The 13,812-nt window shown below is 46.8% G+C and overlaps 1 protein-coding gene across 1 annotated transcript; it reads left to right on the top strand.

Annotated features, from left to right (window-relative positions):
- Positions 1-362: 362 nt before the first annotated feature.
- AIRIM (AFG2 interacting ribosome maturation factor) lies at positions 363-3,709 on the top strand. The gene is made up of 4 exons (XM_032796277.2): positions 363-747; positions 1,600-1,779; positions 2,318-2,436; positions 3,256-3,709. Exons 1-4 carry the CDS (start codon positions 476-478, stop codon positions 3,291-3,293), a joined length of 609 nt encoding a protein of 202 aa, XP_032652168.1. The 5' UTR covers positions 363-475; the 3' UTR covers positions 3,294-3,709.
- The last annotated feature ends 10,103 nt before the right edge of the window (positions 3,710-13,812 follow it).

Raw genomic sequence — 13,812 nt, forward strand, 5'->3', positions numbered from 1 at the left:
ATGTGTCATGCGACATCTGCGCATATGAGAGGAACAGAGAGTGACGCTCCCCGGGGGGCCTGCTCTGCTCCCTTCCCCTCCCAAATCTGTCCCGCATGGAGACCCCACCCCCACGGCCCCGTGTGGAGACCCTTCCTCCCTCCCTCACTTTCCCCCAGTTCTGACAGGGCTCTTCCCTCAAATATGTTCACCCCCATAAGCAGCAGTCCACACCCCCCACACCCGCCCGCCTTTCCACTTCTAAAGCAAACTCTTGTCTAGGCGCTGCCTGATCCCCTGGAGCCTGCGCTCCTCAGCCAGTGGTGCTGGTCTGTGGAGGGAAGGTGGGGAGCGTGAACAGTGGCTGTTTACTGGAAGGTGGGGAGGGACCTTTAGCCCTAGGGTCTCTGTACTTGTGTGTGCTTATGGCTGGTTTCTGTGTGGTTCCCATCACCAGAGCCTCTCTTCCTGTAGCTCCAGGTCTGCCTATAAGAGGATGTCAGAGAGCTCAGCCATCCTGGTCCTTCATCAGTCCCTGCGAAAGTGCTTCCAGGCCATACAGCAGCAGCAAGAGGCTTGGCAGACAGCGCTGACAGACTGTAAGCCCCTCCTGAGCTCTCTGAGCAATCTGGCGGAGCAGATGCAGGCCTGCCAGAAGGTCACATTTGCACATACACCACTGCAAGGCTTCCCAGATCTGGAAGAGCAGTTAAAGTACAAGCACCGCTGTGCAGCAGAGACCCTGCTGGAAGAACTGGGGGGCAAAGTGTAAGAGGCTGTTGTGTCAAGACATTGAAAGTTGTGAGCATTATGAAAGCTTGGGCAAACATGCTGACAGAGGTGTGATTCCCCTTCTGGCCTGTTTGCAGAATTCACATCTGAAGGAGAGGTGATAATGTCAATCTAAGCATCACATTTCTGTCCGGAAATGTTGTACCTCTTGTTTTAACAATAAGTAAAATCATCATAACTGAAAGTGATGAGCAAAAAAAAATTTTCCCTGCCTTTGAATTTGTTTACTTTGACTTTACATAGTGGGCCAGATTCTCAGGTGGTGTCAATCAGTGTAGCCCCATTGAGCTCTGTTGGACCTTTGTTGAGTTACAATAGCTAAGAATCTGGCCAAGCATTGTTAAATATTCGTTTTCACCCTTTGTCCTCGTTTTGTGTCAATCTTTGTCACGGAATCTTGGAAGTTTGTGTGGGATGAGCATTTGAAAAAAGGAGAAATATATAATTGTAAAATCACAGGAATTACCAGGGGTCTCAGCCATGTGTAATATGTAATAGTTTAGAGGAGTTAATAGTACTTATTAGATTTCAAGTTACAAGTCTCTTTAAAGTATGTAATTTGTTCACGCTTTCAGCAACATGCTCTATATTATCAGTTATGTAGTCATATAGGTTTGCCTTTTCCTCTCATGAATTCCCTAGTTCCAGTTCAGGTTACACGTACTGCATATTGTTCAACTTACCAAACTGTCACTGCAAGGTGAAGCACTTTTTTTTTATTTTAAAGCATGTACTTAGACTTGTCCATGTAATTCATTTTGGTGGTACAAAGTGAATGAGGCCACCCTTGGAAAACACAGCCCTGAGTATTACTCTCTGTTTTCGCAGAGCTGACTTGCAGAAAGTGCGGGATGTAGTTAGTGGCTACGTGGGCACTGTTTTCCAACTCTATGAGCAGCATGCGGATGTGCTAGGTTTTGAGGCTTCTGTGCAGCGTACTGCTCTTACCCCCTCACTGGCTGACATGTTGGAATGGCTGCATGATATTGAGAGATATTACAGACACGTGTATCCTTCACTAGAAGAGCTAAAAGTTTGTAGCTCAAACAGGTCAAGGAGGTTGTCATCTTGATTCATGTCAACAGAACTGGATTTACCTTTCTTTATTTGTGAGTTGTCATCAACTGGTTACCAATAAGGTCACAATAAAACCTCACCAAGGATCTTGATGAACAGCTCTGTCAGATTGCTCCTGCCCCCACCTTCAGGAGTCAGTCTCCTGACCCTGCTGTTTGGCCATGGGAAATGAGATGAATAGGGGAAATTTTTAATAAGTGAATTTCTCAAATAAATTTAGAAAATACAGTCCATAGAGGGCAAAGAAGCTTAGATACTTGGGGTGACTATCGTTAGTGGGTTTTGACAAGGAACAACAATTTGAGCTCTCTCAGCATGTCCTGGTGGGAGGGGGAGTTGGACTGCAGGGCTACAATGGGGCACTACTCTCTTTTGAGCTCATAACTTCCTAAGAAGTCAGCTGGCTTGTGTTTCCTTCTCTCCTCGACCTCTCACTGGCCCCACATTTCAATCCTTACCTTCCAGAAAGATACCTGGAGAGTAAACTCCTCCTACTCCAAATCAGATATGAGAACTTGCCAGACATGCAAACCCTGCCACAGTCTTGGGAGAAGATTTTGGAGCACAGTAGTCGAAACATGGTTCAAGGTATTTTTATAACAACTCTTAAACATCTTAATGTGAGCTTAGTACCATTGAAAGGGGCTGGCATGGTGGCCCTGGAGACTGAAGGCCACTGTTTATCACCTGAACCTGTACTGTACTGTACTGGGTTTGTTTAGTCTGGAAAAGAGAAGATGTGGGGGGAGGACACACAACACAGTTTTCAAGTACGTAAAAGGTTGTTACAAGGAGGAGGGAGAAAAATTGTTTTTCTTAACCTCTTGAGGATTGGACAAGAAGCAATGGGGAGGTTTAGATTGGACATTAGAAAAAAATTCCTAACTGTCAGGGTGGTTAAGCACTGGAATAAATTTCCTGAGGAGGCTGTGGAATCTCCACCATTGGAGATTTTTAAGAGCAGGTTAGACAAACACCTGTCAGGGATGGTCTAGATAATACTTAGTTCTGCCATGAGTGCAGGGGAGTGGACTAGATGACCTCTTGAGGTCCCTTCCAGTCCTATGATTCCATGCAGCCACAACAATGTCTATCAATTGGCGCTAGCATTTCGGGATAGTATATGTTATATAGACACTTGTCCTCTGGGAACTGGACTGAGACCCACTGAACAATCACTATATGGTAACAACTTGAAGTCACTGCAAACCTGGAGTTGACTGGAACTGGGACCTTTAAATAGAGACAATAGGTTCAGTATCCCATTTACCAGTCCTCCTAAGATATTGCATTGTTGGTGGGTTACTCACCATTGGTCCTTGGCAATAAGCGGGGAAGGTGTGTGTGTGTGATAAAAATAACATTTAGCGCAACATTAATGGCTTCCTTTCTTTCCTCCCAACTTAGACACTCTTCTGAAGGTCTCCTTTCTGGATACTCTGTGAGTGGTTCTATTATTAACCAACTTGCAGAGAGAAAACACCAGAGGATTTGTATGGAATGATTCATTTTGGGTGCCCAGGATAATACCTGTTCAGGATACCCATAAAGAACCTGGATTTGCTGAATGAGCTAGCCCAGTGCAGGGGTTTCCCTGGCTCTCTGCTGTGAGCTAAGTGGTCTGTTAAAAGTCAAACAAGCCTGGCACCTGGCCCTTTGGCACCTGGCTCCCAGTGTGAGGGCCTTGCTGCTTCCTTGGCTTATGAAAGTGGATTTGATGTAGCAGCTGAAACAGTGGCTGGGCTCATAAACTGAAGACAAGAGGAAAATGACAGATGTGGACTTTCTTCTTTAGCGCAGGGAGAGCTGCCAGCAGCAGCACTCGTGGACTTTTTGTATGCTAAAGGAAATATATTTTTTTTTTAATAAAAAATGTGTCTGAGTATTTGTGGTTAATGGCACACTGCAGTTATACCCCAGGTAGCTAAATAAATGTTAGAGCAAAAACCTCCACTTAAAAATATTCCCTGTGTGATGCTTACCTACTGTCATTACATGTAACACTAAAGATTGCTACAGCATGAAGTCTAAAGAGAAACTTCTGATTGCTGACAAATGCAAAAAAGAAGCAATCCATCTGTTCAGTTTCATTGTTTCCTTTTTTACTTGTGTGGGGCCTTCCCCCAGTAAGGCCAAAGAAAAACCTCTTTTCAAAAGGTGATTATGAAGCTGAAATACTGGCAGGTGCCATTGTAGTTGCAGAAACTATGTTTAATATTTTCTGAATTTACTACATTTCAAACTGCTGGCTTTAAGTAGAACAGATAATACAAGTCAAGTAAAGGATTCTAGCTCACTTCTCTAGCAAGGGCTGGCATTTTACTGCTGCTCTCTGTCCCATGAGGTAAAGTGATTAATACTTAAAAGTAAGATAATTCTCCATTACAGGGCAGACAGTGATAAGCAATTCAAATTGGCTTTATACCCCAGCCAGGCAGCTGTAAGACAAGCTTCCTGTCAGTGCTGCTCTGAGCGAGCGAGCTCCCCCTGATTTTAGCATGTGCCTTTGGTAGGGTGCAGGCTCCTTACGTGTAGAACCTTGGGCTTCTGCGGGGTAGAAATTATCCAGTATGCTGTGCTTCTGGGTCTCCCACCAGTGTTAGTGGGAGCCATGGGCAATGTAAATCCATTTAGCTGTAGACTGATGGTTTTGGAACTGAGAACACCAGAGTCATTTCACTTAAGACCTAAAGATGGATTTGATCTCTGTCCTAGAGGTGGAAGGTGAGGGCTTCTCCATGCTATGCACACCAGTTGGGAAAATAAAATTGCCAAGCATCCTGTTGTGAAAAGTTTAACATTTTCATCTTCCTCCACAAGGGAGTGATATTGCAGTTCTTTTGCTAATTAAGTAGTTTTGCAGGGGATGGTGCCAGGAAAAGGAAGGGCTTTGCCCTATGTAAAAGAGAGAAAATTGACTATTGTGGCATTGCTTACAACCCCTCCAGTCCCCACCAGGAAGATGCTGGTAACAAAGTGCTGCCCTTTGCTATATAGCTCTCCCTTTTCCTTCTGGGTGGGTTGATGTGATGGAGATTTTGAAAGCAGTATGTAGACCAATGTTCTCCATGCTGAAAGCACCTCACCCTTTTGCTTGGGGCAGCCGTGCTGAATAGGGAACGGAAGACTTAATTCTGCACCTTTCTAAAAGCACGTGACACAGGATACTGAGAAACTTGTTCCCTATGTTTCTCTGTGCAGCCTAGAGAACAAAGGTGGGTGCCTTAAGCACCACTGAAAGCATTACTGAGAGATGTATGAAGAAGGTGGTGTTCTCCCTAAAATGTGAATGCTTGCTCCTCACCACTTACTGGTGGCAAGACACTCAGATGCCAGAATAGACTCTGAACTATTAAACCTTAATCTGTAGCTCGTCCTAACCCACCTCCATTCACTGCCTGACAGCCTGAGTGAAGAGCTGAGCCTTATCATGTGCTGGGGGGAGTGAATTCCAAACCCAAGGGCCCTCAGCTCGGCAGCAAACCACTTCCCCTTCCATGAGCGGGTCAGTAACTAACCAAACATGATGCTCAATGGTATCGAAGGCTGCTGACAGCTGTAAAGATACCACGACGGATATGCACCTGGCCTGTGATCACATCGCCTGGGGAGATCAGCAATGACCCAAACTAGCACAGTCACTGTGCTACGCTGGGACTAGGCTGCCACTAGATAGATTTTGCTTCTAAAGACTTATTTAGTGAGAGATGTAGCTCCTTGTTTCCTGGACCCAGACACTGTGAAGTTAATAGGAATTAACTGCTAAAGGGAGAGAAATGCCTCTTTGTGCTTTGCTTTTAGAACAAAATGACTCACAAGCCCAAGGAGCCATTTGGCCACATGAGGGCACTGCTAGACCTGCCTACAGAGGGGACTATATTATCAGCTGTGTGCTTCTGGAAGCACAAATGCCTCCCATCTGCTGACAGCATTGGCTTTATGAATTTTTATTTTGTCTGCACTTTTAATTGGAATGGAAGATAAAAAGAGCTGCCTTCCTGCCTTTGCTGTGTCTCAGGTCTGCCCAGCCTGGTCCCTCCTCTGCTAATATAGAGCATACATTAGATGCAAGGGGACCCCTTGGGTACAGAGGCAGTGTACATGTTCTCTCAGCAGTCAAAGGGGGTGTCTAGCTGTGCTCCCACACAAGCTCCATCTAACTAGTCCCCATCCCTGCAGCATATGTGATTAAGAGTTAAGGCAAAGGTGGTCAATGCATCTCTCACATAACAAGAAGGCATTTGTACCCAGCAACAGCAGGGGTATTGACTGGGCATGCAGCAAGCACCCTGCAGTCCTCTGAGCTGGACTAAGGGAGGTCACATGGCAACTTCTGCACTGGCACAGGAGATGCCAGCAGTCCTGCTTGTGCAGTAGCAGCCTTGTGAGTTACAATGTTTGTTGGTTTTTGGCTTATTGCAATTGGTGAGAGCAGCCTGGCTGGCTGCCTAGTGAAGACCATGCTGCTTTCCCCCTCTGTGCCAGGGGAAGCAGCTTGGAGGGAGATAAGACTCTTGACTCTGCCTTCTCACGTGCTTGGTTTAGAGATTTCACTGCAGAGGCTCTGTCTTCCTTCAAGAGATGGACTCTGACTTCCAGGGTTGGTGGCCTCTGTCCCTGTCAAGAGGCATTTATTACAGTAATGCTCCCCTCTGTGTGCATTAAAGGTAGATTGGCTAAAGGGTGGGCTCAAACCTGCTTGAATTCCATGTGCGTGTGGATTCCCTGCAAAAACTTCACACAGGAATATGACTGTGCAATGAGTCAAGGTGCAACTATCCCAGACCCTTGCACTGAGTCATCTCCCTGTAAAGGAAGTGTGATAAGACCTCTTCCTCCTCCGGCAGGGTTTTAAGATAAAGCAGATGATGTGGTGAAGATGTTAGTTTGGGAGCTCAGCCTTGAAGAACCTGGCTTCGGGAAGGTCGGAGGAATGCTCCACCCTGCAGGGGAAGCACTCTTTTCCCTAGAGAGAGGCTCTTTTCTAACCTCATGCCCACCACTGACCAAAACTCACCACTCGCTCCCTTCCGTGGCCTGTATCAATGGTTCCTCGCTATTTAGTGCTGCTCTACCACTGGCACAGACAGGGCTGCAGCCCATAAATGAGGCTGATGAACGTTTCCCCGAGTACCTCGCTGCGGGGCAGCATCTCGTGTTTCCTTTCATCTCACGTTCCCCCCACCCTGAGAGTTTATGCCCCCCCCCCCACTCCACTCCCAGCCTCTGAAATTCAGCACCTGGCTTTATCTCTTGTTGGTTTGTGACCATTTGTGTCCCACCCAGTGACGGAGTCACCGGTTAAGAATTATGAGCCATTGGCTGCTACCTGGGATTCACCTCATCCAGGTTCCCCTGAAATCCTGCCTGCTTCTTCTGGGCTTGAGGGGGGGCTGTGGAAGGTGAAAGGGGAGGACTGAGGCTGTTCTGTGGGCTTGTGAGGTTCCGGTGTCCGAGTGTTACAGCTGCACCTTGTGGCTCTCTCCAACGTTAGAGCTTCAGTAGCAAGTGCTGGCGGCGTTCCCTGTGATGGGTCGATGCATCCTCCAAAGTGCTGGCCTTTGGAGGGGAGCTCAAACTGAAGTCCCCTTGCCCACGTAGAAATTAAAGCACCCAAGAAATAATCCAGGTGTCCGTGGTCATATCACTGCCTCCTCCCCTCAGTTGCTGTGGGTTTGAAGCAGTGGACAAGCTATTGCAGAACTGTAGGTCTGTACACCTGCACAGGGCTTGTGCTGCCAGAACATAGCACCTTGTTCTGTAAAATGTTTTGGGAACAAGTAGCGTTTGGGAGTTGGTGGGGAAACCCAAGTCAGTTCTCAGGTGTGTCAGGATGATCACACCTTGCTTCACAGTATATGCTGCAACTTAGTCCCTCGTCCCTCCATTTTGTACACCCAACCGAACCAGCCAGGAGAAGAGATGCTGCTTCTAAGCTCCATCTTTATACATAGTTGGAGTGTATGCAGAAGGATGCGAACAGCTGATAATGCAAGCAGCTGATGCTGACACATCCCATCAGCATATTGGCATCAAGCTTACATGTTTTATGAGCTTTTTTCGGCCTGCTGTGTGATGGCTTTCACATCCCATGACTGACACCCATGAACACCTTCCCAGCCAGCTTTAATAAAACGTGCTTGGCCAAAGAGTTGCTATAAGCAGATAATGTGCAGCGTGATATCTACAGCCTGGGAGCCTCATCTCACCCCCTTCCCCAGCCCCCGCCCTGCACCAGTCATGCCACAACACTGGAGCAAAACAAATGCCAATCAGAGGTGAGGTACTTGACTTTGTCAATGGTTTTTCTAAGAGGTAGGGCTGCAATTTGATTACTAAAGCAAAGGCTGTGGGTCAAATGCTGTTGCCCTTACATGATGCAGTGGGGCAGCCCCAGATCAATGGGAGTATTTGCAGAGTAACATACTATCCCACCTGAGTAAGGCTAGCAGCTAGGAAGTCAGGCTGTTCTGGGTAACTGTCCACAAATAAAGACCAGGGGTTCTAAGGTTTAGAAGTCACTCTCCTCTGAGCTGCTTGTCCAGGAAATGCACCCACCACCACCACCCTGGTGTGTCATACGTGGGTAGGACGGGCTCATCCAGACCCATTCCATCAGTGCCGCATCCCTCAGTGACCTTCATTCCCCGGTTCTGAAGCAGCATCAGTGAAGACAAAGCAAAACATGAAATCTCAGGAGTTTAGGAGCCAGATCTTGCAGGAAGAGGGAAGAGGCTAATGGAAAACATGCCAGTCTCACTGCAAATGCTGATGATCAGCTCTTCAAATGTCATTAAGCACATGGGCTGACGCCCTTCTGGTTTTTGAGGGATGGAATCTGAGAGGGCTGGAAGCCCCACCTAATGAAGAACAGCTTTGTGGGCTCATTCCCAGCACTCATGGCATGACTCTGGCAAAGACAATGATCAGAAATTGACTTCTGTTGAGATGGAGGTTGAGGTATCTGCCTTGGTCACCAGAAATCTCAGGCGACAATAGATCATGATGTTCCCAGAGCCAGGCAGCCTGTGTACTGCATGCATCACTGCATGTAGCTCTGAGTCTGGAAACCTCCACTCTGACCACGAGTTTCTGAAGCGCAGCTTCATAAAGGAGGAATGGAGCTGGAGACCTGGCACAAGCCAGTATGAATTTGCCATATGCTCTCAGTCAGTCACAAGCCAGGGGTTTGGGCTGTGTGTGGTGCACGCTGGTATAATCTTTCGTCCTTTTCAGCTGACGCTGTTGAATTGCTGTGGACGGACAGTTAGGCTGAGATTTTCAGAGCTGGGTGCCACACTTCCATTCAAATGAACGGGAATGGGTGTCCGGTTCCTGTAAAAAGTTCTGTGAATCATCTCCCCTTGCCGGTACATAGGGACTCTGGAATGTGACCTTGCTATTGGTGGTATTTGCCTCTGTCCAATGTGGTGTCACATCCTGAGATCCCAGAGACTGCAATAGCCTGGTTATACCTGCGCATTGTGAGGATTAGCTGAATCTGCACTGACATACTAAAATGATATGGGGTGGGATCTTCAGAAGTGCTCATACTTCTCCCACTACAGCCCATGGGAGTTTCTCCAGACACCTCGCTGGGAGCAGACTTAGGCCAGTGCAAACTTTTGAAAATTCTCCTCAGATTAAATTCACTGAGCCTCACAGTGGCTCTGGGAGATAGTTACGGGCACTAGAGGGTTTTACTTCTCTCACCCCTAGGATGTAACCTGTACATCATAGTTTAGGACAGGAAGTGAAGACTGTCTTGTCTAATTGAAGCTGTAGGGAGGCAGAATATAATGGAGTTGGAATTTGACCAGGACTGTTGAGAGCTCATTAATCAGGAGTTGTTTTCAATGCATAATAGCAGCAACTTTATTGAACTTCTAAAGTTATGGACAATGTTCCACAGTCATCAGAAGGCATCTGAACTATCCCCACACAGAGATATGTCTGTCCGTTATGCAGAACCTTATACAGAGCCTTCATTTAAAACACTTATTTCTAGCTCTCATGGTTATGGAGAAATGCTTGAAAACATGACCTGAATGTAACCTAGTGGCTCAGAAGCCAGAAGGCAAACAAATCAAAACCAACCAATTTTATTTTTAGTCGAATGATTTTTTTAGTTATCATCATGATTTTTGGGGAGCCGTTCTTCTGGAATGAGTTAACTAATAATCAGTGACCCAGGGCTGGCCACACTGCTCCACTTTTGAAGAATACCATGAGATCTTGAGGGGTCACAAGTGGCCGTGACAGCGCTCTGCCTCCAAATGAGATGATGCTGGGTGCCCCTGCATTTTGGGGGTGATTATTTCATTGTGCTATAACACTCACAGCTGATAGGACATTCCTTTGAGGGCATTTGTCTGCAGTTCTCTGGGAAGGCCAGGGCCCAGACACATCTTCACATCAGAGTACTCTAATTGAATACAACTGTGGGCTGAGATGGATTTTGGGAACTGTACCTTACAGCTCAGACAGCCTGCCAAGATCCCCAGCTGTTAACAAGAATGTCTTTCCTCACATGTGTTAATTCCTTTTAAGCCAGAATCCATCAAAGGATCTCTGCAGGGCACGAGGCTTCCCACACTGAAGCCGTGAATTCAAGACATCACTAGACTGCATTGTGGAGGAGATGGTGGTTTCTACAGAAATGATACACATTTCTCAACACTCAGCTTTGCTTTGGAAAAGTGTGGAAGGAGAATTGGGAATGGTCCTTTGGACAGAGTCTTAGCAGCATCTGAAAACAGTTAATCAGTCAGCATCCCTTGTAGCACCAGCCAGGCAGGTGTCATGACCTGGAGTGTGCTATGGAACATGTCTATGCTACAAGCATTGCTGCAGCTGGGCCGCTGTGGTGTCGACACTTGCTGCTGTGATGGAAGGGGTTCCTCTATCGTTGTAGTAAATTCACACTCTGGAGAGGTGGTAGTGAGGGCGGCAGAAGAACTCCTTTGACCTAGCAGTGTCTGCAGTGTGGGTTAGGTTAACCTAACTATATCGCAACATTGTTCACAGCCCTGAGCTAGGTTGATCTAACTCTTAAGTGTAGACCAGGCTAAAGTTTCGTTTTTTCACAACTCTTCCTCTTGAAACTCCCATTACATGCTGTCACACGACCTGTCGCCAGGCTGTGCCTCAGTTTCCCCTCTGGCTATATAAATCAGTCCTGAGGCAAACTTTAATTCAATAACTTTTTGTTAGGGGGGAGAGGGCAGAACTTTGTTCATTAATAACCAATAAACTAACATAAAGAAATGGCCCCAGGCTTCAGCTTCACCTCACCAGAGTCTTCTTCTCCTCATCTCAGAAAATCGCACCTCTTGCGCTCCCAGGCTCAGCTGCTCTGGCTTGTCTTTGCTGGGGTTCATTCTTTATTTGCTCCCTCTCAACACACCCTTCAGCCTCCTACTCCCTTCCCAGGAGCCAGGCTTACACTGCAGGCCTCTCTGGTGCCTGCACTCTTCCCAGAGCTTATTGACAGGTGCTCCCAACTCGCTCCTATCTCCAGACCGTTCTCTTGAGGCTTTTCCTGCCAACACTTAGCCCTCATTCAGGGCTTGTCCCCCACTTATTCCACCTTCTACGAGTTCTTCCAGCCTGCAAGAGCTGCAGGACTTCTCCACAGAGAGCCTTCCCCTCCCCTGGGCCATGTCCTCTTTGCACTACTCTAGCAGTCTCTCCCAAACTCAGCAGCTATATTTCTAACTAGCTAACAGGCGCTGCCTGGAGCACCTGTTTGCTCCCAGGGATAGCCCATAGATTGTCATGGGCCAGTTAGGCACTGACCCTTCCTGAGGAATGACACTGCACTGAAAATGCCATTTTGAAGAACATGCCACTGGGACGGCACCCTCTTCAAAATGGCATCCCCCATGCAATAGCAGACAAAGCCATATTTGGTTTTGTCTCAATATGGGATGGGATCAAACCACCCCAAAAGATGACTGTCCACTTTAAACCGGATGAAGGGCTGGCCGGCCCGTGTCTGGCTGATCTCATCACTGTAGTAGCTGAGGACCTATCCTGGGCTCCAAGAATAGAAGTTCTGTTCCTCCTGAGGAATCTCCAGTGTAGTGTTCAGTCTCCACTCAGTGCCTGAGCTGCTTGCGAGAGTTCTGCTTTATTCTGTACCTCGTTCCAGCTGGCTGGGCAAAACAATAATAAAAACTTCCCAGAGCCCCACTCAGCCTCTCTGTCTGGGGAGCTCAGCCCTTACAGGTGCCGCTCCTAATACCACATTCTGTAGCTCTGGGGGCTGAAGGTTCAGAGTTCTAATCTCCATAGAAACATCACAGTCCATGTGACTAATTCACCCTGAATAAATACATCTAGATATAAGTGAATCTGAGCTCTTTTACTCATGGAGAAAGTTCCTTTAAAAAGTATGCTGGGCAGAGCTCTGTCTTTCAGGAATGCAATAAAGCAAGATTAGCAGCTGGAGCTACCCTGTTAAAAAAGAGTACGAAGTCTGTGCTTTGATTTTCAGCTCTGCCCCCCTCTGATTTAATGTGAAAATAGTTACTTTTCATTTGCAGGAAAAGCACAAAGTAATAAATCAGTTACTAAAATTAAATAACCACAAAGTATTTATAGAAGCAGCTGATTTTTATCAGCTAGTTTGTATTTCATATAAGTAACATTTTAGTACAGACTTTGCAGTGAGCTTCAAATGTGATGCAATCTCTGCACAGCTTTGCTTGAAACATGGGGGATTTGCTAGGGGTAATTTGACTTTCAGTGCATTTCCCTCTCCTCTGCCTCTTGCTTTCCTCATTGCTGCTTCACTGAGCACTAATCAAGGTTGTTCCTTTTAGAGTGGTAGCTGTGTTAGTCTCTAAGGTGCCACAAGGACTCCTTGTTGTTTTTGCTGATACAGACTAACACATTTATTTGGGCATAAGCTTTCGTGGGCTAGAACTCACTTTAAATTTGTTAGTCTCTAAGGTGCCACAAGGACTCCTCGTTGTTTTTTCTTTTGGTCTTGCCACCATCAGAGCAAATTTAGGACTACTGAGCAATATGCCTTGGAAACCTGCCAGATGGTAATAACATTGTGTCTGAGAAGTGCCCTTGAGCGCGGTATGTCTAAAAGCTGCCCTGAACTCCAACTAATGTGACAGTGACCCCAGGCTTGGCAGCTAAATGAATGTGCTGGATGAACCAGTCTGAAAAAAAATAGGAACCAAACGAGAACCCTTGCACCAAATTTATGCCTGTCTGTCTATCTTACATATAAATCACTGTAGTTTGCAAGCATTAAATGCAATTTTAAGCTAAGCACTACAAAAGCCCATTGAAATAGCTGCTTCTCTTGCCTAACGTTCAGAGAGTTCCATTTGCTTAGATTTTTCTCTCTTTCTAAATCCTTCTCCTTGTGGGTAGAGGCATCTGCAGAGAGGGGAGTTTTGCACTGAGCTCTGAAAATGGACAAAGTAGGGCTCATTCTGCCTTCGTTCTCTGGGAAGCTGCCCCATAGTCTAGCACCTAGAACTGAGAATGCCCCCAAATGTCCCTTAGCATTTTTAGTTTCTGCTTCCTTGGTGAGTGAACCTGTCTGGGTGGGTCCCCGATGGAGAGGTGCTGTCTGAATAGTCTGGACTCACCTGCCATGGAGATGGGCACAGTATAAGATCTTTAATAGACTGATAGACCACAGAGGGCTTTGACACTTAGGACCAGAATCTTAGATCCAGAAGCAAACTGGGAGCCAGAGGAGGGCCCAGGACACTGGTAGCTGTGTCCACCTCCAGGGTTGTGTAGCAGGGCTGCTAGGTCCTCATCTGGGAGGAACAGGTCCAGACTCCCAGCCCGTAGATGAGCTGGATAAAGGCGCTTGTCATTTGTTTAGAGAAGGCTTTCGCTGGTGAACAGCCTCTACCAGTGCCTTGCCTTGCTCTGGCCTGCAGGATTCCACTTCATTCTGGCCATTGCCCATGTCTGAAATACCAGGCC

The sequence above is a fragment of the Chelonoidis abingdonii genome, chromosome 25 (assembly GCF_003597395.2).
Source record: "Chelonoidis abingdonii isolate Lonesome George chromosome 25, CheloAbing_2.0, whole genome shotgun sequence".
NCBI lineage: Eukaryota > Metazoa > Chordata > Testudines > Testudinidae > Chelonoidis > Chelonoidis abingdonii.